Consider the following 24,383-nt stretch of genomic DNA (forward strand, 5'->3'; position numbering starts at 1 on the left):
AGGACCTCCAAATCAGTTATAAGCTAATAAGGTAACATTTATCACCCTTTAGTGTCAGAGCAGAAAACTGAAACATATTTTTTCCTTTCAGGGTATTGCAGTTTAGATAAATACTAAAGGCTGGATAACTTAGGTTTCTGACCTACTGGTATTAATTTAAAACTTTATTAATATATTTTCACCATAATTATGAAATGAATTTAGAGTTGGTTCTCCTGGTTTTAAAGATTATGCTAATAATACTTGTAAGAAATAATATCTTGGCATTTAATTTTGTATGTGGAAGAAAGAAAGGGTGCTTTAAAAATCAGATGTTGATAATGAACAGATTGGTATCATTTGCCAACAAACAAGGCAAAGCATATGCACAAAATACTCACGATTATTTGATAATAAATCATTTTAACGATTATACTCAAAATTATGAAATGAGGATAGCACTGATGTGGAAAATAACAAAGGCTCATGCTCATCGTATCTGTTATCCATATGTGCATGACTTCTAAAGGTTCTATTGTCATCACTTTAATGCAAGTTTTTCCTTTGTACTGTTCAGTCTAAAAAATAAAGCCAGCTGATCTGGTTGGGTTTATATAGCTGTATTACTCAGAATTATTATGAGTATGTATTGCTTTCAGTGTTCTACTTTTGAGAAGCAAAGAAAAAAAAAAGAGAGAGAGAGAGACAGATAGAAATAAAAAAACAGACTTCACTATGGAGAACAAACTGATGATAACCAGCGTGGAGGTGGGTGGGGGAATGGGTGAAATTGGTGACGGGGATTAAAAGTTACTCTTACTGTGGTAAGCACTGAATAATGTGTAGAATTGTTGAATCACTGTATTACTAAGAACACTATATATTAACTATACCAGAATTAAAGTGAAACCTTTACTTAAAAAGACAAACAAACTGAAGAAACCTTTTTTTAGAGTGTTGTGCTTTTGAAAATGATTGACTGTTTCCTCCTTGAAACTCACTTTTTTGGGGGGTTTTAACCTAAATACTCAACAGTAAAGGAAATATTAGGTCATCTATGGTATGTTCATGTAGCAAAATACCATGTAGTCTTATAGATAAAAATATGTGAACAAGGAACTTAAAAATGGGGAACAAGAAATATCTGTATTAAGTCTATCCAAACCAAATAGAAGAACCTTTAATCAAGCCACTAGGGGTTGAAGGAGAGGAATTTGCATTTAGAGTTTATGACTTAAGACGGGGAACATTTCTAGTTCCCAGGGTCTGGAACTTGGCTGTGGATTTCATAGTTAAATGTGTTGCCTGTATGAATTTGACCATTAGCTTGATGCCAGAATTTTTAGAGCGTACTTGGGGCAGTCAGGGAGAAGTGGGGAGGAGTGAGGAAGGAGTTAATAAGTAATGGGATACCTGAAGTATAACGATATTGAATAGGATAGAGAGTCTTAAGTGTGGCAAGCTTGAGATTAAAAAGTAAACTTTTGGTTTGTTGTTGTTGTCCGTTTTAATGGAGTACTTCTTACTGATATGGAATGGTTTGAAAGTGCTTTGCAACTAAGAGGATGCCAGCTTCTTCTCTTGGAGTAGGGGAGAAAAGATAGTTTCTTTGATAAATGCTTGCAAGAAAAACAGGAGAGAGGAGGTTTGGACAGCTGGAAAAGAATGGCAGGGAGAGTAATATGGACATGGAGGTGAAGAAATAAAAAGAGTAATTTGATCAGATAGAGCTTTTAAAGGAGTGGAGTAGTAACAGATAATTGAGGGGAGAAATTGGGACCTGATTGTGGTAAGCTTTGAGTATCACTTGACCTCCAAGAGGGTGGTTCTCATTTATCCCCAACCACCCTCCCATTGTAATTCACCCGATAGAAAGAAAAAAGAAAGAAACTCAAAATATGAAACATGCTTCCATTGGTAATCATGGTCTAGTCCCAATGAATAGCAATCCTGTCTAAAAGATCCATGTAGATACCAACCACGCAGAAGATTATGTTTTTTTTTTTTAAAGATTTTGTTCATTTATTTGACAGAGAGAAATCACAAGTAGATGGAGAGGCAGGCAGAGAGAGAGAGAGAGGGAAGCAGGCTCCCCGCCGAGCAGGGAGCCCGATGTGGGACTCGATCTCAGGACTCTGAGATCATGACCTGAGCCGAAGGCAGCGGCTTAACCCATTGAGCCACCCAGGCGCCCAGATTATGTTTTTAAAAGGAATAAATCCTCCAAAAAATTTTTCAGAAACCTTGTAAAAATTGAGGGGGATGACGTGGCCAAGGCCATGCAGTTAACAAATGGTTGACTTAGTGTTCATCCCAGAAATACTTCCTGTGCTCTCTGTTGTAAATGTAACATATCAGTTCTGTTTACCCCTCTTCCTCTCTTTCTGTCCCCTCTTTCCCCTCTCTCTCTCCCTTTCTTTGTTCACCAGACATCTGGGGAAACATCTGTAATTGAGTTTCATATTTTCATTACAATGAAACTATTACCATTTATGCTTGATGTTCACTCCAGATTTTTAGTCTTAGTAGACTTAGTATTTTATGATAAAATGAGAAATTAATAAATAGTAAGAAAAATTTTAAGACTTTTGTCTGTTGGGAAATTACAATAGCTTGTCATTGTTGGATAGAATATTAATATTTAGTAGCTAGGATATTCTTTGCTTATCCAACTCCCATGCATTGGAAAAACAAATTTTGAGGACAGAATTCTAGACAATAGTAGTAGGAACAATGGCTTTTGTATGATTTGTATTTTAACTGCTCATATCCCAAAAGAACAAATACTAATAAAACAAGTAGTATCATTGTTCGGAATGGAAATAAATAGACTTAGATGAGAGGAATTTTACAAAATATTTAAGTGTCTAAATGTGTCTCATAGATAGCTTATGAAAATGAACAATTCATTCACAAATTTTTTTTGGTGTTTTTAACATTTTGGTAAAATACACATAGCATAAAATTTACCATTTGTACCATTTTTAACTGCACTGTTATTCAGTGGCAGTAAGTATATTTATGTTTTTATGCAACTATCACCACTACCCATCTCCAGAATTTCTCCTTCATCTCAAATGGAGACTACTCATTAAACAATAGCTGCCCCCTTCCTCTAGCCTCTGGTAACTGCTATTCCACTTTCTGTCTCTTGGAATTTGACTATTTCACACACCTCTTATAAGTGGGAATATGCAATATTTTTCACATAAATATATTTTTGTTAGTTTCCAAAGCAAATACATTTAACATCGGTGATTCACATGAGAATGATAAACTAAAATCAAAGTGCTATTCCACCTTTAGCAATGAAAGTCAGAATTTGTACACTTAAAAGCTAGATTGCTTTTTTCTCTGTCTTCAGAATAAAATTTAACCTCTTATATTTTGGAATTTTACTAATAGTTAAACTGCATACTTTCAGCTACAAAATGTGTTTAGCAGCAGCAGTGATAATCCCTTTTATAAACATCAACTATGTCCCAAGCCCCTTAAAATTTTTATCTCATTTTAATCTTCACCTCAACTCTTCAAAGTGTGTGCTGTTCCATATTCTGAGCCTGGAAGTCAAGACTGGCTGGCTTTGAGTAACTTGTCCAAAGCCACACAGCTGATAAAAGCAACATCAGCACATGAACTAAGGTCTGTGGACTTGAAAGCTCAGAAGCACTCAGTGCTGCTAACTGAACAGCAACATAATAAGGGTAAGAAACATTACCTCTTTCTGAACCTAGACATTTTAGATATGTAATTTTTAGTATGTTCCACCTGTGTAAAGTCATTTAATAGTTATCTCTGCATCAGTATAACTTGAAGAATTAAGGTATTAAGGTGACTCTTTTAACTTCACCGCAAATGCCAAGAACTATGTCTCGCTTACTATGACGAAGAATGAGAATTTAAAATGAAGTAACATCATTGTGTTCATTTGTAAATAACATATTGCAGCCAACTGTTTCTTAATTGCTCAGACTGTTGATAAATAATCCAGCCCTGCTGCTCTCCACAGACAATTTGCTTTGGATCAGACAAGGCAATTCAAACAATCCTAATTACAGTGAAACCCTTTTATATGAATTTCTGTTTATTGCAGGGAAGAAAACCCCTATATAAAAGGTTAAGGCACTTACCTCCGATTTTTGACTGAAACATAGCACCTGTTACCTAAACTCAAGTTATGTTAGTCAAATGAATTTTGATTGAATAAAAATGGATAAAATAGTATTTGGATCAAAAATGTATATTTCATTGCTTTTACTATTTATTATACTGTCATGAATTATGTTAAATATATGTTTTTAATTAAAAGATATAACAGATGTAGAAACTTCATTTAAAGCAGTATTTGTCTTGAAATAAGCTATGTTGCTAAAGGATTATGTACTGTAACAGAGATTTGTATATTAATAGACAAATGTATCTATACTAGAAAGAAACCAAGACCTTAGGAAGTCTTCCCTATATCAGGGGATTTGCTGTAACATGATATCATTGTATTTATGATTTTATGGTGTTAAAATGAATATTAAATGAAACAAAATTCCCAGGGATTACTCAGGAGGCAGCTAAGTACATAACATTTTGTACAGATGGTTGGAAGGCACAATTTTGCTCCATCACTGCATCCATATCCTTGAACGATTTCGACTGAAGACAGCATTTCTTTGAATTTTTCATTAAACCAGACGTCTTGAAATATGAATTCCTTTTATGTTTCTGTGAGTTTTGGCTAAAAGAACCCCAGTGAATAAATCATACAATACTACGTGTCACCAGCACTTGTGAATATTTCTGCTTTGTTATTCTATTCTCAGTAGAGCACCATTGATTATCAAACTCAGCGGAGAGCATTTTATGATCATATATCTCCATTAGCTCCTAGTTTGACTACCATAGATTTTTCTGGTTAAGCCTGCATTATGTATTAGGAAGCCTATCTCTTCAATACAAAGTTTGATTTCATTTTTCTAAACCCAGAACTCTTATTATGTATTATGTATAAAGATTCTTATCTTTTATATGTAAAAATAGGCTTCACTGTCTTTGTGTAACTGAACTATAGGCCTTTTTTTCTTTTTTCCTGATTCACAGTTCGCATCTTGTGCTATGAAGATGAATTTCTACAACGCAATGGCTGTCAGGGTAAATATTTCTTCACTTGTTAAACAAATGAAAAGTCAATTGTGCCCTGAATTCGCTTTTAATAAAATGAGCAAGCCAGAATAATGCAAATTTGATTGATATGCTAATGGTTAGAGAGAAAAGAGGACATAGTTAAAAAGTTAGTTATACTAAATAATCTTGGCAGTATTAAAAATTAGAGTAAAATGTAAAACATGTAATTATCAGTGCTTATGTTTTAGAATGTTAAATATCTCTGAGCCATAACTAGAGAAAGACCGTAAATATTAATGAAGCAATGTATTAGTTTCCTTATGTCATATAGAATATTGTGATAAATAGATGAACATGGTTCTGGAATATAAGATGCCGGTCCAATACAAATCAATTAGGAATTATTCATGTGATTTAGCAGTAATAAAGTCAGTTTCCACCTTAGAAGTTTAATTTCTATCATCTCTATGTTCATTTTTACGTGTTATTTTCCTAATGGAATGCTGAGCTAGTGATTATGAGGCTGGCTTGGTTTCTGCTCAGATTTGGGGAATGGGCACAACAAAAATATTATTTCTCTTGTCTCAGATAGTATGGTAATAGCTTAATTGTGGAGCTATTATAAATGGAGAAATTACTTTGGTGAATTCCATTAATGTTCTTAAAACTTACGTTGTCTTATTATATTCTCTTTCATTAATCTGTTAGTTCTTAACTTCTGCTAATAATAGATTTTATTTTGGGTCAAACAGCATAGTAAAATATTTTCTGAAGGTCCCGTGCAGAAATATGACAGGTAAATTAACATTTTTTTGGTTATTTATACTGCTTTGAGAAGGGTGCTTTCCTCTGCAGGTATGGGTATGTGCCAGGACCCTATCACAGGGCTGGTCTACCTGTTCTGTCCCTCCCTCCTTTTCTTTCTTTTCCTTCCTTCCTTCCTTTCTTTTTTTCTCTCTTTCTTTCTCTCTCACTGTCTCTCTCTTCCTTTCTTTCACAATCTTATCTCTTTGAGAGAGAGAGACTGCATGAGTGGAGTAGAGGGACAGAGGGAAAGGGAGAAGCAGGCTCCCCGCTGAGCAGGGAACCTGACATGGGGCTTGATCCCAGGACTCCGAGATCATGACCTGAGCCAAAGGCAGACACTTAACCAACTGAGTCACCCAGGTGCCCCCCTGTCCACCTTTCTGTTCCCCTGTGGTTTAGGGAGAAAAGCAAGAGGAAGAAGTAGATCTTGCTGCTTTTTCCTGAGCCAAAGGCACATACTATAGCAGCAATGGGCTATTTACTTACTAAGAATATAGTAGTATAGGAAAATTATTCGGTCTTCTTCTTTCAGTGGAAGTGCTTAAATCTGGGAATTTAGGAGATTTTGATTCTCTGTATAGCTCTGCCAAAGACTTGACTTCTGAGCCTTTAACACTGTTAGATTCTTTTCTTTTCTGCTTACTTTGTGTCTGTTGTGTCTCCAAAGTAAAAGGCAATAGATGACTGACTGCGAGCATAATGTAGTTGGACTCAAGACTTAGATGTCTACATAGATCATTGAGGAAGATAGAGACATAGAAGACAGAGGTAGAAAAATGCATTCTGTTGTTTGCTATTTAGCCCTCCATCTTCCTGTTCAGTTTTGATCTGGCTTGAATCATGATTCTCTTTACCTATATTAGGCATATCTAAGAAACCTACATCAGTATAAGCCACTTGGAAGGCAGAGTTTTTGACATACTCCCAACATTGAACTAAAAGCTCCATTTCCTAGTAGCATCGCCTAAAGTCAACTTGTCTTTGATTATTGTTAGTGAGCAGTGTTGAACTTCACCTGAGTCCTGTGATCATGGAAGACAACAAAGTTTAAAAATATCTCCCACCCTCTGGTAACAGCTTGCTTTAAAAAAAAAAAAAAAAATGCCCTTCACCACATGACTTAGGTAAGAGGCACAGAACTGTCCCTTGTTTCCTTATGACAAGACCAGGCACAGTGCCCCCTTCCCATATTTCTGTTTCTTACCTCAAAGATGATGACCACAACTGCTTGCCTCCATCATTCAGTTGAAAAAACATGTTTATTAACTAAACTATGGTTAAAGTTCTCTCCTTCCCCGTGTCCCTGAACTTCAGCCAGCATATAATACCTCTTCCTGAGAATAGGCTGGCTTCCTGGTAAAGCATTTTCTGATCTATCTGATGATGCCACCCTTTCATCCAACTTCTCCACATCTGGTTCTTTCTAGCCTTGTTTATATCTTCCTATTAAACACACACACACACACAAAACTCTTTGAGTCTAATTCTTGATGTGCTTAAGGATCTTATGGTCAAAGCACTCTGCCTATTGCAGTAGTTCTCTCCATCTGTCCTGTTGGTCACTCACTCCCTCCCATGATAATTCTTTGAAATAAAGTCTCTCTTGCTATGACTGGATTTATTTTTTATGCTACACATTCCACAGGAGGAGAGGAGAGGTGGGGATGTAGCGATCAATAAAGTGAGACAGGGGAAGACTTTCAGCTGAGCCACTGACGACATGCAGGAATTTTTATAATGAAAACACTTCTCTAATGAAGATGTTCAGAGATTGCCTTTAGAGGTTTGCATGAGTTGACTTGGTAATAGACTGGGTACTTATTTCATGTTCCTGTGATGAAGCATGAGGCTTACTTGCATGAAGGCCAAAATGACCGCCCAACAAAGATTAAAATTTTAGGGGCATCTGGGTTGCTCAGTGGGTTAAAGCCTCTGCCTTCAGCTCAGGTCATGATCCCAGAGTCCTGGGATTGAGCCCCACATTGGACTCTTTGCACAGTGGGGAGCCTGCTTCTTCCTCTTTCTCTGCCTGCCTCTCTGCCTACTTGTGATCTCTGTCAAATAAATAAAATCTTAAAAAAAAAAAAAAGATTAAATTTTAGCATTGGTTGATTACAGTGACCAGAACTGAATTTATTTGTAAAATGTGCAGTTCTGCACAATGGCGCTCTGAAGGTTTGGCTTTCTGCAGCAGTGAGTGGGTGAGGAGACCAGTGTGTGGTTCGCCTACTTGATGTTGTGCTCATCTGAAGGTTACAATCCTGTTTAGAAAGCACTAGCTGAAGTTTTACTTCTAATGGCTATACCTCTGCCTTTTCAGCTCATCAGCTATTAAGTAACCCTGTTCAAAACAACTATCCCTTAAATGCATTAAATATGGGTGGCTGTGCTTGTCCAAGAAGAGGAACTTCTGAGAGTCCTAGATAACTACCCAAAATTTGTGTAATATTCACACAGATCCATGTGCACCCAAATCTTGAATTAGGTTTTCACATACACTAGAAAAGAAAAACTTTTGTCCTAATTTGCCTTATATATGGAGCTAATTACAAATTATGTTTGACTGCTGACTCTTAGCAGGACAGATTATCACCAGTTGCTAACAAGGCTGGTGGAGCATTCCTGAAAATAGAGGGATTTAAAAAATACACTTTTAGCCTAGCCATTCCTATATAGATGTCACATTCTTATAATAAAGAATAAATTATATGTATATGATTTTTTTAATGTGATAAGTATTCATATCCTGATCTGCGTTTATTTTTTAAAGGGTCACCTTCTTTCTAAAAGCTTTATGATCCCCCTACCCATGTAGAATTGATCGCTCTCCCTTTTTATGTTCTATTTTACCATCGACATACTTCTGTTATAGAACCTGTAACATTTTATTATCCTTACTAATTTATATGCCTGTATCCACCCCCTTACACACTGTAAGTCCCTTGGGGCCCAGATCCTATCCTCTTAGTCTTTGTATCTATAGTTCCTGACTTATAGTAGGTGGTTAAATAAATTTCCCCGAATAAATCAATGAATACTTTTCTACATGAGGAGTAAAAAAGTCATTTGTTGTAAATACTTTTTGTTGAAGTCCCTCAGTGTCTGTTGGCAATTATTTAAGCCTTTGCTGGGGGACCTTTAAGACTTTTTTGAGAATCTGATGAGGTTATGTGGTATAGATAAATTGGACGTGGTAAAGTACTATTTGGTTAGTGCATTTCTCACGTGAATGGAAGAACTCATGAGCTTTGGGACCTTGCTAAAGTATCTTAACACGTACAGGTTTGAAGGAGGTCTGCTATGATATAAGCTGCTGTCTGAACCGCAGTATGCCTTTCCAAAATCTCTGTTGCTGATACGCTGCTAGGCCAGTGACAGTCAATTAATACAGCAATAAATTGCTCAGTAAATTTTTATTTTAGCTCCTGGGGCCCTGTTTCTCCTGTCCCTCTGTGTGACACTTTATTTCCTTTACTCCAGATTAGGGTTCTGCTTTTCCTCCAACATTTTGGATATTCTGTTGTGGATCTTGTCTATATTTGGCCCCCAACTTTTTTCTTGTTTCTCTTTTTGTGCAGCTTTTAGTATCTTATACAAATGTCCCGAACTGATTCAGTTCCTAAACTCATTTCTTTCCACATCCCATTTAAATACACAATTGTCTATCCTTTTACAGCCTGGCATAGAACTGACTCTCCATTTCTGATGCCAGGGAGTATCTAATTAAGTTCTTGGGTGTTACCTCAGGTCCACCAAACACTGGGCTTAGCAGCTCAGCTCCTAATAACAGTACTATAAAGAGGCAAAATTACTTTATGTATAGAAAGCCCATTAAAAAAATCCCTAAGTAGCAAAAAAAAAAAAAAAAAAAAAAAGTACAGTTTAGTGGGATTATTTCATCCATTCTAGGGTCTAGTACTTGTTCCTTTTCCCTGGTACCTTGATTCGTGGTTCTCAACATTTAGTATTTTCTCTTGCTTATGACTTTTGTTCATAAGATGGCTACTCCATCCCAGATGAAGCTTCATCTGTGGAGTGGTATATATCGTATACTTAATTCTTCCATTGGTAGGGGGAAGATCACCTGAGTGGCTGAACGTATACCCAGCCTTAGCCTTGTCTTTGAGGCTCCTATTTCCCCAAGAGAATGGCTCCAGATTTTCACACTTACTACCTGAATGTGAATACACACACACACACACACACACACATACAAACATATATGTGCTGGCAGATATTTGAGCATACCTTAGTCAGACTGATTGTTAGTGGGAGCTTTATGTTGCTGAGACTAAGCAAGAAAAAGATTGCAATGCCATATATCCCAAATCTTGGTAAGTCAGAGCCATTAGTAAATAATAATAAGAATTAGCAATTACATGGCAGCCACTACCCTCTGGGCACCAGTCTTAAATATTTTAAATATTTTAACTCTGTAATTCTCACAGATTTCAATTAGAAAGGTGAGCAGATAGAATCACAGAATGATATCTTGCCCAAAGTCCCACAGCTAGTAAGTGATAGTATTAGGAATTGAACCCTAGAGGTCTGATACCCACATATGTTCTCATAGTTGAGAACAACTATGTGAACCCTGGACTGAGCTTTATGGGAACTTCATTACTTATGCTCTGGTTTACTTGGTAAACTGATCCCTGGTCCTCACAAGTCAAGAGCATCTTACTAGCAGTACATTTTACTTAGGGAATTCTAAACTTAGTGATGATTAGTAGGAGACCATGTTGAGTGTTACATGCTTCCCCTTGTAGGCAGAATTGGATGATAAACCTCTCATTGTAAAAAAAAGGCTGGGGCCTTACGTACTGCTCTTGCCAGCATCAGGATTTGTCCTCCATCGTCACCCCAGGACTGCTAGAAACTTCAACTGCTAATCTCTCTATATGTTAACTCTAAGAATATACCAGTTTTTAGTAAACTAAACATAATGAGGATATATAGTCTGTCACAGAGTTGGAAGTTAACAAAAGTACTCTCTGCAAATTATATGTTCCTTATAATGTCTTTAAAAAGCCTCCATTGGCTTATCTTACACATCTTGAGTCCTCCTTTGCTTGTCTGTCCTGGGACACCTGGCACAGTATCATATGAATACAAATTTCAGGAAGTGCTCATGTGTAGTATCTTAGAGATCTCTTAAAAAATATGTTCTATTTTTCTTTTCACTTTCAAAATCTATGAGAAATGAAAAATGGAAATAATCTAAAGCTTACAGAGATTTAAAAATGCTACATATATAATTGATTATTTAAATTGAATTCCTCTTACCCTGGAAACTTTGTACATATTACTAATCAATCATATATCCTTACATATTGATACTCTTCTGAAAGAGCATCTTGGCCCATTCTTTATTATTCAGTTATTTTAAATGATTTGTCTTGAAATTAGTGTCCCAAAATATTTTAGTTCAGATAGGAATCTTCACTTTAAGAAAAATAAAAATTGTAACAACAAGAGGATCACTAGATTAAATATCATTTAAAAGAGCCAATTTGCAAAGTAACCATAACTTTATTGGCTCTTTCTTCTTAGAGGTCTGGGTCTATGGATGTGAATTTAAATTTAGAAACATTAATCTAGCTTGAAACATCAATTAACCATTTTCTTTTGTTTCCCACTTGTGTCTAAAATACAAAAATATGAGAAATGATTCTATGGTGGCTTTAATTAAGAATTGAATTTGTGTCAGATACATAAGGATCCATTTCAATCTCCTAAACTATTTATAATCCAGTTTTTATATTTGTAATACTATGAAGCATGTACATTTAAAATAATGGCTCCATGATTAGAAGGATAGGGATAAGTAGGAATTTATCAGGAATAATTCAGGAAGTAATTAAGGAAATAATTTAGGAAAAAATATGAAAGGTCTCTTATATACTAGATATAATCTTAAGCTCTAGGAATACAAATTAATAGAGAAAGATATCCCGAAATGTCAGCCCAAGAAGTAAGAGGATCAGGATCAGATAGACCACCCCAAGCTTTTGCCTAATGATGGATGGATATTTAAATTTTCTATCACCATGCAAAAGAATGTTTCTTCTCCCTTCCTACTACTTGTAGTACCAGTAAAATTGTGAAATAATTAAATAAATTTGTAGTGAAAGGGAATATTAAGTCATGTAGAGTGGGGAAACAATATTGAAGGAAAGAAATTGCATATGGAATGATTATCCAGAACCTTATGTTAGTTAGAAATATCTGGTTAAGATTTCCATTTATATGTATGTTTTTGACATCAATTCAGTGATACCTAGTATGAAATTTTGGTGTTACTGTTTTTTAAATACCTTTGAAAACTTAGTAAACCTACTTTTGTATGCTTACTGTATAATCTAGAATGTTGAGCATTCTAATAAGTAAGAGCATAGTTATGAGTAAGATTCTGTTTGTATGCTCTCAAATACATTTCGACCATTGATAGTAGGTAGGTCATTATCAGTTAATAGAAATTTTGTTTTTCATGTCTTCATTTTAATTTTAGGTGAGAAGACTTTTTTTTTCTTTTGATAACAATAATGTTACTATGAATTTTGAGGAATAAATGTAAACCAATCGAGGGGAAATCTTTTCTATGAACAGATGGCTTTTGGTATATCAAGGTTTTGCCATTTGTTTTAGTGCTTAAAATAAACATTATTTATAAGACCACTTACATTTTGATGTTACTTAATGAGGAATATGCATCATTGATTTGACTAGCTTAAGAGGTCATTTAGAACTTGCCCGTTAACAAGCTGTAATCTGCTGAGCACACAATGACTTTGTTTAAAATTATCTATTCAGAGCTGATCAATGACAATAATTGTTTTATACCAATCACTTCTGAAAGTTGCTAATTACTTTGAAGGACATGAATACTAGACTTTTTTTTTTTTTTGAAGTCATAACCCATTCACCTTGAAATTAAGAAGAAATGTTATTGAAAAGTCATCTTGCCTCTTGAAAGAACTTTTTTTTTAAATTGAAAGTTGATTCACTATACTGGAATATCAACATGAAATTTAGGCAAAATTGAAGATGTCATTTGTTCTTATAAGAGAAAGTATAGTAGAATCTCCACTGTATTCTATCTTATATCAGTTAGGGATTGGATAAACTGGACTCCTTATAGCATAGGAAAATTGTATCTTTAAATGAAGAAACACATACACATACTTTAAGATTATCTTGAGAATTAAAGCGGTTAATGTATACCTGACACATTCATGAGCTCAATAAATTTTAGATCCTTCTTCACTTCACTGGATGGTAGCATCTTCACTTAGTCAAACACCCAGATTCTTTCTTCTTTTAACTACTCACCTCTAGCAAAACCACTTAGAGATAGATTGATTATCAATCAATGTTATTAATGTGGGTGAGTTTTGTTACTTTAACCATCATTTGCTTAGTATGTGCCTTAATACCCAGTTTAATACCAGTCTGAATAAAAGGATTTGTCTTGAAAAGGACTTTTAGCCTGCCTTTGGGTAGATGTCTATGGAGTTCGGATATTAGAAGATCCCCTGGAGAGCACACCAATTATGTACTCTGTGGAATGGTTTGTGCTGCTTCTTTAGGTGTCCTTCCTGTCCACATGGATTCAGTTTCAGTTTTGTCCTTTCAGACTTCTTTTCTCAGAATGGGCATACACACCACTCTAATGTGACCTAATCATGAGTCAGCATCTTTCCTTTTTCCTTCTCAGTACTCCAGCATGCATCTTTTATGTTTTCTGGCACATTGAATCCTGTTTTATTTAGATTTTAATGATGTTTTCAAGTTACAAGTAGTTCCTACCTTAATACTATTTGATATACTGATATTTTCCCATTCTTCCTAAATCACTTCTATTGCTGATGATGAATTTTCTGTACATACTTTGTCTGAAAGTGTTCTCTTCTTTTATTGCATGACTGTACATGCAGTAGAAGTATGGTATAATATTTGAAGTCATTCCACCAGCTCTATGACCAAAAGGAATGATTTAACCTAAATATCAGTGTCCTCTTCTATCAATGAGACTAATAATAATCTCTACCTCAAAATGATACTCTAATGATTAAATTAGATGAGCCAGGAAAATATCCACTTATTTGCATGTATGATTTATATACATACACATATTCCAACTGATTATTCTTTTCATTAGGAAAGTGGTTTGTATTAGTTCCTCATCTTTCTTTGTCATCTTTAATACAGTTTGGTCGAATAGGAGGAAATAGTTTCTAAAATGAGCATACACCTTTAGAAAAAAAATTTTTCTTATTTAATGAATTTCTAAAGATCATTTGAAAAATATTTGGAAAGATTCATTTTATAACATTGTTACACTACCATGCTTTTTTACTTGGTGTTACTTTCTAGAATTATCTCTGATTTCATTGTTCTTACAAGCTATTTTGCATATCTTCAGTGATTTTTGTCATTCTCATAGTGGAAGATTAACTAAAACAGTTCTTCAGAATTTTCACATTCTGTATCTCAGATTGTAAAATACCTTTTAAATGGTCATGCTTTAAAATACGGTAAAATGTGGGAGAATACAAGTAAAGCATTTTCCCTGTATTTTCTTACAGATCCAGCATTCAAGTTATAAAAAATTTTAGGCTCAACGTATCTAGTGTAAAAAGAATTGGCTTTTGGGATAAAGCACAATGGACAAATGAAGAGTGTCTATATTAATCACCCTTTGCTATTTAAAAAAAATGTTTAGAGAAGGTGTGTATTCCTAGCTTAGCTAACTCTAAAAAAAACATTGGAAGGACTTCATATCCAAAAATACATGTACACTGCCATAAAATTTTAGGGAATGAAGTTAAATCTTCATGTGAGGTTAATATTTTTTTCATCTTTTGCTGTTTTGTCTTTCTTTACTTCTTTAAAGAAGTTATGTGTTTTTTGTTGTTGTTGTTTTCCACAAAAGTAAAATCTAGGCATTACTATGTTTTTGTTTTGAGTTTTCTAATAGAGATTATATTAGCAAAGATAAAATGGAAAGAGATTGATTTCTCAAGACTACTAGAGCATAATAAGGCATGAAGTAACCCACATAAGTTTGTTCTTTGAGACCCCCATACTCCTCCCATCTAAAAAAAACATAGGTGCTTTCAACAGAAATGTTTGTCCATTGAAAATTGCATTTCACTGTATTCCCAGTTCTGTATTTTAATGGCTTAGAAGATGGTCACTGAAGTCCTAATGTAATTCCTGAATTCATCACGAATAGCTATATAATTATAAGGAAATTTCTCTTTTTAGCAGTTTTCTCATCTGTAAATAAGATGATAAGAATATTTCTCATAGGAGTATTCGAAAGATTAATACAGGGGCTCAGTGGGTTAAAGCCTCTGCCTTCGGCTCAGGTCATGATCCCAGTGTTCTGGGATCGAGCCCCGCATTGGGCTCTCTGCTCAGCGGGGAGTCTGTTTCCCCCTTTCTCTCTGCCTGCCTCTCTGCCTGCTTGTGATCTCTGTCTGTCAAATAAATAAATAAAATCTTTAAAAAATTAAAAAAATAAAGGTTAATATGTGCAAAACTCTTAGAATAGTGCCTTACACATAATAAAACAATAATTGTTAGCTTTTTTATTGTTAAGTACTAAAATGTCATGATGAAGATATAAGACAACATTTTGTTTAAAGATTTTGAAACCACCAAATTTTAAAAGCCCATTTGAAAATTGATTTTAATGAGACCAAATATAATCTTCAAGTCAGTGGTTTATGAAAAATAAAAAATCGGTTCGGGAAGGAAGTGGAAGTGGTAGAGATTGATAAAGCAAATTTTTATTTGTTCTGTTCTTAATTTCACATTTAGTGTTTGTGAAAAATTATAAATTTTTAAAAATCTAATAACCTTTAAGTATGTTTTATCTTTATAATATTTTATAATAAATCTGAGTACAATACATTTGCACCTATCTATACTGTCATATTAGTTGGAAAGCCTAAGACTTTATTTGATGTGAGTTATCATCCATCACTGCCTGAATTTTGAAGAACTGTTAATGTTTTCACTAAAAATGCTCACTGGCATATTATATCTTTTTATTTACTTCAATAGATTCAAAGGCGATGGCGAGGCTATAGGATTCGGAAGTATTGCTTTAATTATTTTTATTTGAAGGAGTACCTGAGAGCTGTTTCAGAGACCAACGATGCAATTAGGTGAGTATTCTACTAGTGACAATTTCAAAAAGGTTACGTTATAGATGTTGATCATTACCATACTTAGGAATACCTGTTAGAACTCAGTGATATTTTAGATAGAAATTTATTGGTAAGATAGAGATAGAGGATTGTTTACCTTAAAATTTATTGTTGTCATATTTTTAAATATATTGTATTTTTTACTATAAATGAGATTATTTGTGTGTTCAGTAGGCCTCTCCGATTCTATGCAAAGTAGTTTTGGTCAGCATTATCTCATTTTGAGATGGATTTATCTGTAAAATGATTCCATAGATGAAGATTTAAAGTATGATAAGCCTCAGATGCATTTTGAGAAATATGATCAATAGTAAGAACTTGCCTCTCAAAGGAGAAAATATTACGGAACATAATTAAAATGGACTATTTACTATCAGCTTTTTTTTTCTTTGAATACATAGAAGCACCTGGATTTAGATCATAGGGTGGTGTCTTCTGTAGATTTATGTAAAGTAAAGCTGTTGTAACACTCTTCAGTCAACTTTACCAAAGCTCTGTGTGTAAGTTTTCACATAACTTCAAATACATATTTTTTTCCCTTTTGTTACAAGCCTGTTCTAATAACATATAAGTGACCATATGCTTTTAATATGTTTAGATAAAAAAAGAAATAGTAACAGTTGCCGTTTATGTAGTCATTTTATTTTATTTTATTTTATTTTAAGATTTTTATTTATTTGTCAGAGAGAGAAAGAGGGAGAGCGAGCGAGCACAGGCAGACAGAATGGCAGGCAGAGGCAGAGGGAGAAGCAGGCTCCCTGCTGAGCAAGGAGCCCGATGTGGGACTCGATCCCAGGATGCTGGGATCATGACCTGAGCCGAAGGCAGCTTCTTAACCAACTGAGCCACCCAGGCATCCCAATGTAGTCATTTTAGTGTTTTCCCCACATACCTTATCTTATTTTACTCTTAAAATTCTTTGAACTAAAAAGAACAATTGCACAATAAATTATTAAAATAAAATTTTTGCCTGAGACCCTAAAGTTACATATACTATAAGAAATATCTGAAAACTGATTTTTCTAACTTTTAAATTTCCCACATATGTGTACATATGTGATAGGTCATATGTGTACATATGTGTACATATGTGATGTGTACATAGGATCTGGTCTTTGGAGATTAAATGTCGGGTATTTGTAAGGTTGATTTCTTTGGAAACCAAAATAAAGGTCTGGAAGGGTTGCAGCAGGATTTTGTCAGTTGGGGAAGCTGGAAAACTCAGAAATGTGGATGCCAGGGGATTGCTATTTAATTTCTTCCTTAAGAAATCCAAAGTCCTGGAGATGGGCTGGCTTTCTGCAAATGACAGGCTTGAGCTCATCTAGAGGAAAGAGCTAGCAGAATATGCAAAAAAGGGAATTTGAGCAGGGCAAGGACTAAGGTGAGATAAATGAGGCTCTTAAGGCACAAAAGTTGAAGAGGTGTTTACTGGCAGGGCCAGGCTGGTGCCAACCCTGCACTTTTACAACCCCAAAAGGGCATTCTTAAATTGTACACTGGAAAGGCCTCTCTTGCTTCACCCTAGCCCATCACTGGTAGTGGAAGGTTCTCAAAGAGACAAGTATGTGAAAGGCTGACTCAGAGATTCCTAGGATCTCCTCCTCAAGATCAGTTGTTTGCTAGAACTGCTCAAGAACTCAGGAATACAGCTTATTTACTAAATTACTGGCTTATTACAAAAGGGTACAACTCAGAAACAGCCAGGTGGAAGAGACGCATAGTGCAGAAGATGGGGCGGTCAGGCCATCCTCCTAGCGTCTCCATCTGAATTCTCTTAAGCTCAGGGGGTTTTATGGAGGCTTCCTTAGTTAGGTATGATTGATTAAATCTTTGACCATTAGTGATTACCTCAGCTTCCAGCCTCTCTCCCCTTCAGGTATGTTGGAAGTGAATTGAGGTGGAGGTTAGAGTCCCAACCTTCTAATCACATGATTGGCTCTCCTGGTAGCCAGCCCCATGAGCATGCACCAGTCCTCTCATTAGCATGCTGAAAGACATTTAACCACTTTGAAGAAATGTCTAGGGTTTTGGAATTGGAAAATTTTCTAGAGTTTTGGAATTGGGTGTTGTAAAAAGACAGTGTTGAGGAAGGGCCAAAGTAGTGCTCTGGAAGTGTTAGGAGGCCTTCTTGGCTCAAAATATAGCCTTACAGATAACGTGTATGTCTCTATGTATGTGAACAGGTTTAGCTTTTATTGTTCTTACTGCTTTTACACTCTCCTCTTGTAGATCTATAACAAAGATAGCATTCCTGTGCATTTCCTCATTTAGTTCTATGTCCCCTGCCAGTCTGGTGGTGTAGTTCAGGAAGTCTGCCACAGTCAAGTTTTGCTCTACAATATTCTTCTGACCAAGGAGGGCATTGTTGTTTTTCCCTAAGTATGCCAGCTATTTTTAATAATTATGCACCTCTCTCTGAGATGTGCATCTTAAGATATCTTGTCTCCATGACATCTTTAATCCTGGTTGAATTTTAACTACTCTTGGTGGCCCTTCTTCATATATTACTTGTGAGTGTTTCTAATTTTACCAACGATAGGGTTTCCTTTTATTTTCTTATTGCCTTTCTTATTGTATGGAAGTTTAAGAGAAGAAGGGGTAGAGACATATCTATTCCACTATCTCAAAATTGGAAATATGTAGTTTACTTTCTAATACAAATCACAGTCTGTTTTCCTTTCTGTTGCATATGCAGTTTTATAAATGTAATGAAAGCGTGCTACGGTGTACTATAGAGGAAACACAGAAGCAGAACATCTAAGGCAAAGATAGGTGTTAGTCAGAGTAAGAGTGGGAGTCTGAGATTAGGGACGTTTCTCAGAGGCTGCGAAGCTGAGCCATGAAGGTTGTGCAGAAATTAGGACATTAGCCCAGGAAATCTCACTGAGGTTGATGCAAGGAAGATGATAGAAGGTTGAATTAAAGATAAATCCAGGCAGTGTAGTAGGAAACATATCATAACAGAGCATTTTAGACCATGTTAAAGAACATTGGGGTAGACTTCTCTTTTAAGAAGAGCGACGGGCATGATTACATTTGTGCTTTGGCATGCACATTTGATTGTATTTTTCAGAATATTTATTTTTAAATAGTCTAGTGATTATTAAAAGCATCTTTAGAGTCATAATTTTACTGAGATAGTGTTATTTTCCTTCTCATAGAAGAACATATATAACACATTTGTTTGGATTATTTCTTCACATTTCTTTATTCTGTTTTTCTTTGGGAATCATTGGAATCAGGACTCTAATCTACTAGAAGCACCTTAAAACAGTACACAGTTATTAGCTCATCACTTTGTCAGCCAAGAATCTGGGAGGTGCTTCATGCCTAGGGCAAGGTCTCTCGGGAGGTTACAGTCCTGTGGTCAGCCATAGCTGCGGTCTTATGTGAAAGCTCAGCTGGGGAAGAAGCCTCACTGATGCAGGTCTCCATTATTCTGGCTGTTGCACTTGAGTCCCTTGGTTTCTTGCCAAGTAGGCTTCCCTGTAGGGCAGCTTACAACATGGAAATGAGTAAGTGAAAAGGGGACATAAGAAAACATAAGGATGGAAACCACATTCTTTTGATAACCTAATGTCAAAAGGGACATTTCTTCTCTTTTGCTACATTCTGTTCATTTGAAGCAAGAGACTGGGTCCATCCCACACTTAAAGCAAGGGAATTACATGAAGGATGAATATTACAGTGGGAATTACTGGTAGCCATCTTGCAAGATAGTTTCAACACTCAGTGACATGCGTATAGAATTTGTTCAATAAACGCGTTGCTTTTAAGTGTTTTGTCTTGGATAAAAGTTACTTCACATTTACTTATGGAAATATTTTTAGGTGCTGTTTTTTCAAGATTCTGTTTCAAACTTTAATATTGTATCAAACAATTATGATGTATCCTGATTACTTATACCAGCAGGGATTAAATGTATAGTTTCTGAGTTTCAAAGAGACAATATAAGATCTAGTGCATTCTTCTGCCTTTGGACAGGGTAAAATAATTTTCAGTACAAAAAGTTAGCAAAGTACGTTCTATATCACAATATGTTTGATTTGAATTATGTAGGATACCAGACAACATTGGTCTTTATTTTATCTGTTCTTTTATTAATGGAAATAGTTTACTATATAGTTAATAGTAAAAGAAATTACATATAATTATATAAGAATATATTTTTATAACCAAGAGTGGACCTATCACAAAGATAAATGGAATTGATTAATTTGAGGCTGAGTTTGCACTTGGTAGACAAGTATAATATCTAGCCTGATCTGCAAAAACTGCCCCAGGTTATGAATAAGAAAATTATATAATGAAATTAAAAATTAGCTACAGAGTTATAGATTGGTAGCATTAATAAAACATTATTAGCTTGAAGTGCAGAAAACTGACTTTTTTGACAGAAATTTAAGCTGGAAGTAATATATTCCCCCAAGTTTAATGCTTCATTATATTTTTTGGTTGTTAATACCTTACAAACAATAGTGCTGTTTTGAATGTAAATTTGTCATTCATCAAAGTGAATTGTGGAGCATAACAAATATCATGGAGGACAAGGGGTGTTAGAGAGGAGAAGAGAGTTGGGGTAAATTGGAAGGGGAGGTGAATCATGAGAGACTATGGACTCTGAAAAACAATCTGAGGGGTTTGAAGTGGCGGGGGGTGGGTGGGTGGGAGGTTGGGGTACCAGGTGGTGGGTATTATAGAGGGCACGGATTGCATGGAGCACTGGGTGTGGTGAAAAAATAATGAATACTGTTTTTCTGAAAATAAATAAATTAATTTAAAAAAAAAGTGAATTGAAGTTTTCCAGCATGTTGATTTTGTATAACATGGTTTGGCTATTATGGATATTTTTCTTTACCTATCTTTTCATGTATCATGAGAGAAATGTATTTTTTGTTTTTTTTTAAAGATTTTATTTATTTGAGAGAGAGAGAATGAGAGAGCATGAGAAGGGGGAGAGTCAGGGGGAGAAGCAGATTCCCCACTGAGCTGGGAGCCCGATGCAGGACTCAATCCCAGGACTCTTGGATCATGACCTGAGCTGTAGGCAGTCACCTAATGAACTGAGCCACCCAGGCACCCCAAATAAAATCTTAAAAAAAAAAATCATCAGTATTTTTGTGACATTAAACCATGGCTAAAAATTTTCTTTCAGAGAACTGGAAGGAAAAGCAAAGAATGGAACATAGAACAAAGTTGGGAAAAATGCAGTAATGAATACACAAACATATTTTTTTTTTAAATCCAGAAGTTATTTATTTATTTATTTATTTATTTATATCATGAGGGGAGGGGGGAGAGAGTGAATCCTAAACAGGTTTCACACCCAACATGGAGCCCAACAGTGGGCTTTCCGTCTCATGACCCTGAGATGGAGCCCTGCATTGGGCTCCATGCTCAGCAAGGAGTCCTCTTGTCCTTCTCCCCCTGCTCTTCTCACCTGGCTCTGTCTCTCCGTCTGTCCCTCAAATAAATAAATAAATTGTTTTTAAAAATAGTGAAAAGGAATATATGTTAACAGAATACAGGCATATTTTTATATATATTACTTTTTACCAAATGTTTATAATAGATAAAAGAATTGCTTTGCCATACCCTTATTATGTCCCTAGTGGTGACCATTTTTTTCTTTTAGCTATTTCTTTTTATACCAAATGTTTCTAAATTATATGCTTATCTAATACTGTCTGATTTTACATCTTAGGATCTTTTACATTACTTTCACATATGGTAGATGAGGGTTTAACTCATATTCTTCCCATCTCCACTTCCATCTATTTTCAGAGAAATCGGTATCAGTGTTTACATTATCATGATTATAGAAGCAGAGTTCCTTACAAAGGAAATTAATGCAGGATGAATATATTTACCTTATTCCATTTTTTAAATTAATTTCTATTTTCCTTATATTTTTGTCTTGCCCCATCTGCAAATTATATCTATCATTGATTTTTCCCAGTACTCTATCCTATCAGGAAATCTAGTAAGTCCCCTTTTCCTCTGGAGCTTGTCCTCTTTGACCTATCATCCTGCTCCAGACAGACTGCATTTTCTTTTGATATGATGGAGATTTCTTGAGAAGACATCTCTTAACTTCTTTCTCTTGGGCTGAAATCACTGTTTTGTGGACCTGTGTTCTCTTTTTATGATTTATTTTCTTGTTTTTCTGGAGCAACTGCTATCATAACGTGCATGGAAGGCAGTTTCGAGAGTTTTTACTTGCTTTTAAATATGTCTTATTCTATCCTCAAAACTTGATTAGTAGCTTGTCTGGGTAAAACATTCTCAGTCGCAGATCATTTGCCCTCAAGAGTTTTGAAGACACTGCCCTGTTGTTTTCCAGCATTCATAATTGCTAACTGCTTACTTGTCTGTTTCTTCTTCCTTTGAAAATGATCTATTTTTTTTTTTCAACATTTGTTAGTTCAAGTGTACCAAAAGCAAATACTAAGGTGGAATTAGATCTGTAAGAAGTGCAATCGAGAGAAGCAGCAGGCAAAGGTGGGGGAAGACCTTTAGTCCACAATATAAGTCTGACACCTACGAAAAGAAAGAGAGAAAGAAGATTGGGAAGAGATTGGGACTGCAGTACATTTTCAAGAAAGACTGATGGGCTCTCTTCAAGCCAGTTACCCTTTGGAAGAGTCTGCTGTCTTGCCAGCATTATCCTGCCTTAGTACCTCCACTTCCCATTCTCAATCACTGGCTGAGGAAGGTGTGACATTGGTATGATCAAGTTGGTGGATTCACTGGTCCATTTTTATAGGCATTACAGATTGTTTTGAGTTTTTTCTTCTGGAACTTTTGAAATTTTTCAGAATTAGGACTTATGTAAGTATTTTGCCTCCATTGTTTGAGCAGTCAATGTATCCTTTATTTCTAAGATATTTTCTTATATTATTTCCAAAATAATTCTTCACTTTTATTTACTTCTATTCTTTCTTCACATGGTTCTTATTGGTTGGATGTTGGACCTCCAGAAGTAATATGCTAAGTCTCTTAAACCTTTCTGCCCCCATTCCCTTCCCCTTGGGCATTTGTCCTTTGTATATTTGTGAGAGACTTCCTTTCTACCCTACTAAAATTTTTATTTCAGCAATAATTTTTAACTTTCATTAAATATTTCTACCATTTGGATAATTTCTTCTTTTATATCATTCAGTTATTATTTTGTTAATGAACTTTATCATATTTCTCTAAAAGTACCAGAGCAGTTAGGGTCTTGACAGGAAGCAGAACCCACCTCAGAGTTTGTTTTTTGAATAAAGAAAGTTCAATGAAAGGATGAGATCAGAGATAATGTGCAGGGTTAAGGGTGCAGCAAAGGATATTTTAGCAACAGAGACTGGCAACAGTAGGATGTTGCTACTGTCAGGGTCAAAGAGTTAAGGCAAAGAAATAGCATTAATGGTTATAGTGAGAGCCAAGGGGAAGTTTACAACCTCCACCTCTGGCCGTGATCTGTACTTGTAGAGGAATGCAGCTATTTGCAGAGGTGTGTGGCATCAGAGGGGAGAGGGAAATGAGGTAAAAATACCCTCAATTTCTTCCTCCTAAACTTCAGTCTTCTGTTAGATTAAATCCAGCTGAAAACTAGCCTAAATGATAGAGTTGGTAGGGCTTAGCCTTTTTGGTCACAGTGCAGGTCACGGGTCACAGAAGTATGTAGAATGAATTGGGGGTAGCAAATGAAAAATAATCAGCATTGGTAATGAAAGTTTAGAGTTTAAGTTTTATTCCGTCTCTGTGTTCTGAATTTCCTCCACAGTGTTTTTTTTTTCCCTTTAAGTTGACTGTTTGCATTTTCCCATTATACTAGAATCTACCCTTATAAAACTGGTGTGTGTATGTGTGTGTTCATTTATACATGAATGTGAAAAATTGAAACACCAATTTCAATGTGTACATAAATTGAAGATTTTGTTGACTGGTAGGTTTCATTGCTTTTAAGGTGGTAAGTCAGGGAGCTGATACCTTTTGCTAGTCAATGCCCAGATGCCAGTATGTGGAGGTTATTTAGTTTCTTTTAGGCTATTTAGTTTCTCCAGAGAAACTTCTGTTGCTCTACTGAGGGAGTAGATGCTGTCACTGCCATTGGGTGTAGGGTAAGAGAAAATTTCATGTGCCTCAACACCCACAAGGTACTGTACTCTAAGTCCCATGTATTTTCTCTCAGTTTCTTCAGAGCACAACCTTAATCCCTTACCTAAGAAATTGAAGCGTGAATGCTGGCATTCCCTATGTATATGTGCTAAAGAA

General features: G+C 35.4%; 1 protein-coding gene across 2 annotated transcripts in view; it reads left to right on the forward strand.

Moving 5' to 3' along the window:
* The window catches only part of SPATA17 (spermatogenesis associated 17), a 179,745-nt gene that overhangs the window by 22,525 nt on the left and 132,837 nt on the right, over positions 1 to 24,383 (forward strand). Inside the window, exons 4-5 of one of the 2 annotated variants that reach the window (XM_059146516.1) lie at positions 5,071 to 5,121; positions 15,976 to 16,079. In XM_059146516.1, coding sequence (XP_059002499.1) covers positions 5,071 to 5,121; positions 15,976 to 16,079 — 155 coding nt within the window. The remainder of the gene's footprint in view (positions 1 to 5,070; positions 5,122 to 15,975; positions 16,080 to 24,383) is intronic. The other variant, XM_059146518.1, reaches the window with a different exon arrangement.

This window comes from Mustela lutreola, chromosome 14, assembly GCF_030435805.1.
Source record: "Mustela lutreola isolate mMusLut2 chromosome 14, mMusLut2.pri, whole genome shotgun sequence".
NCBI classification, from domain to species: Eukaryota; Metazoa; Chordata; class Mammalia; order Carnivora; family Mustelidae; genus Mustela; species Mustela lutreola.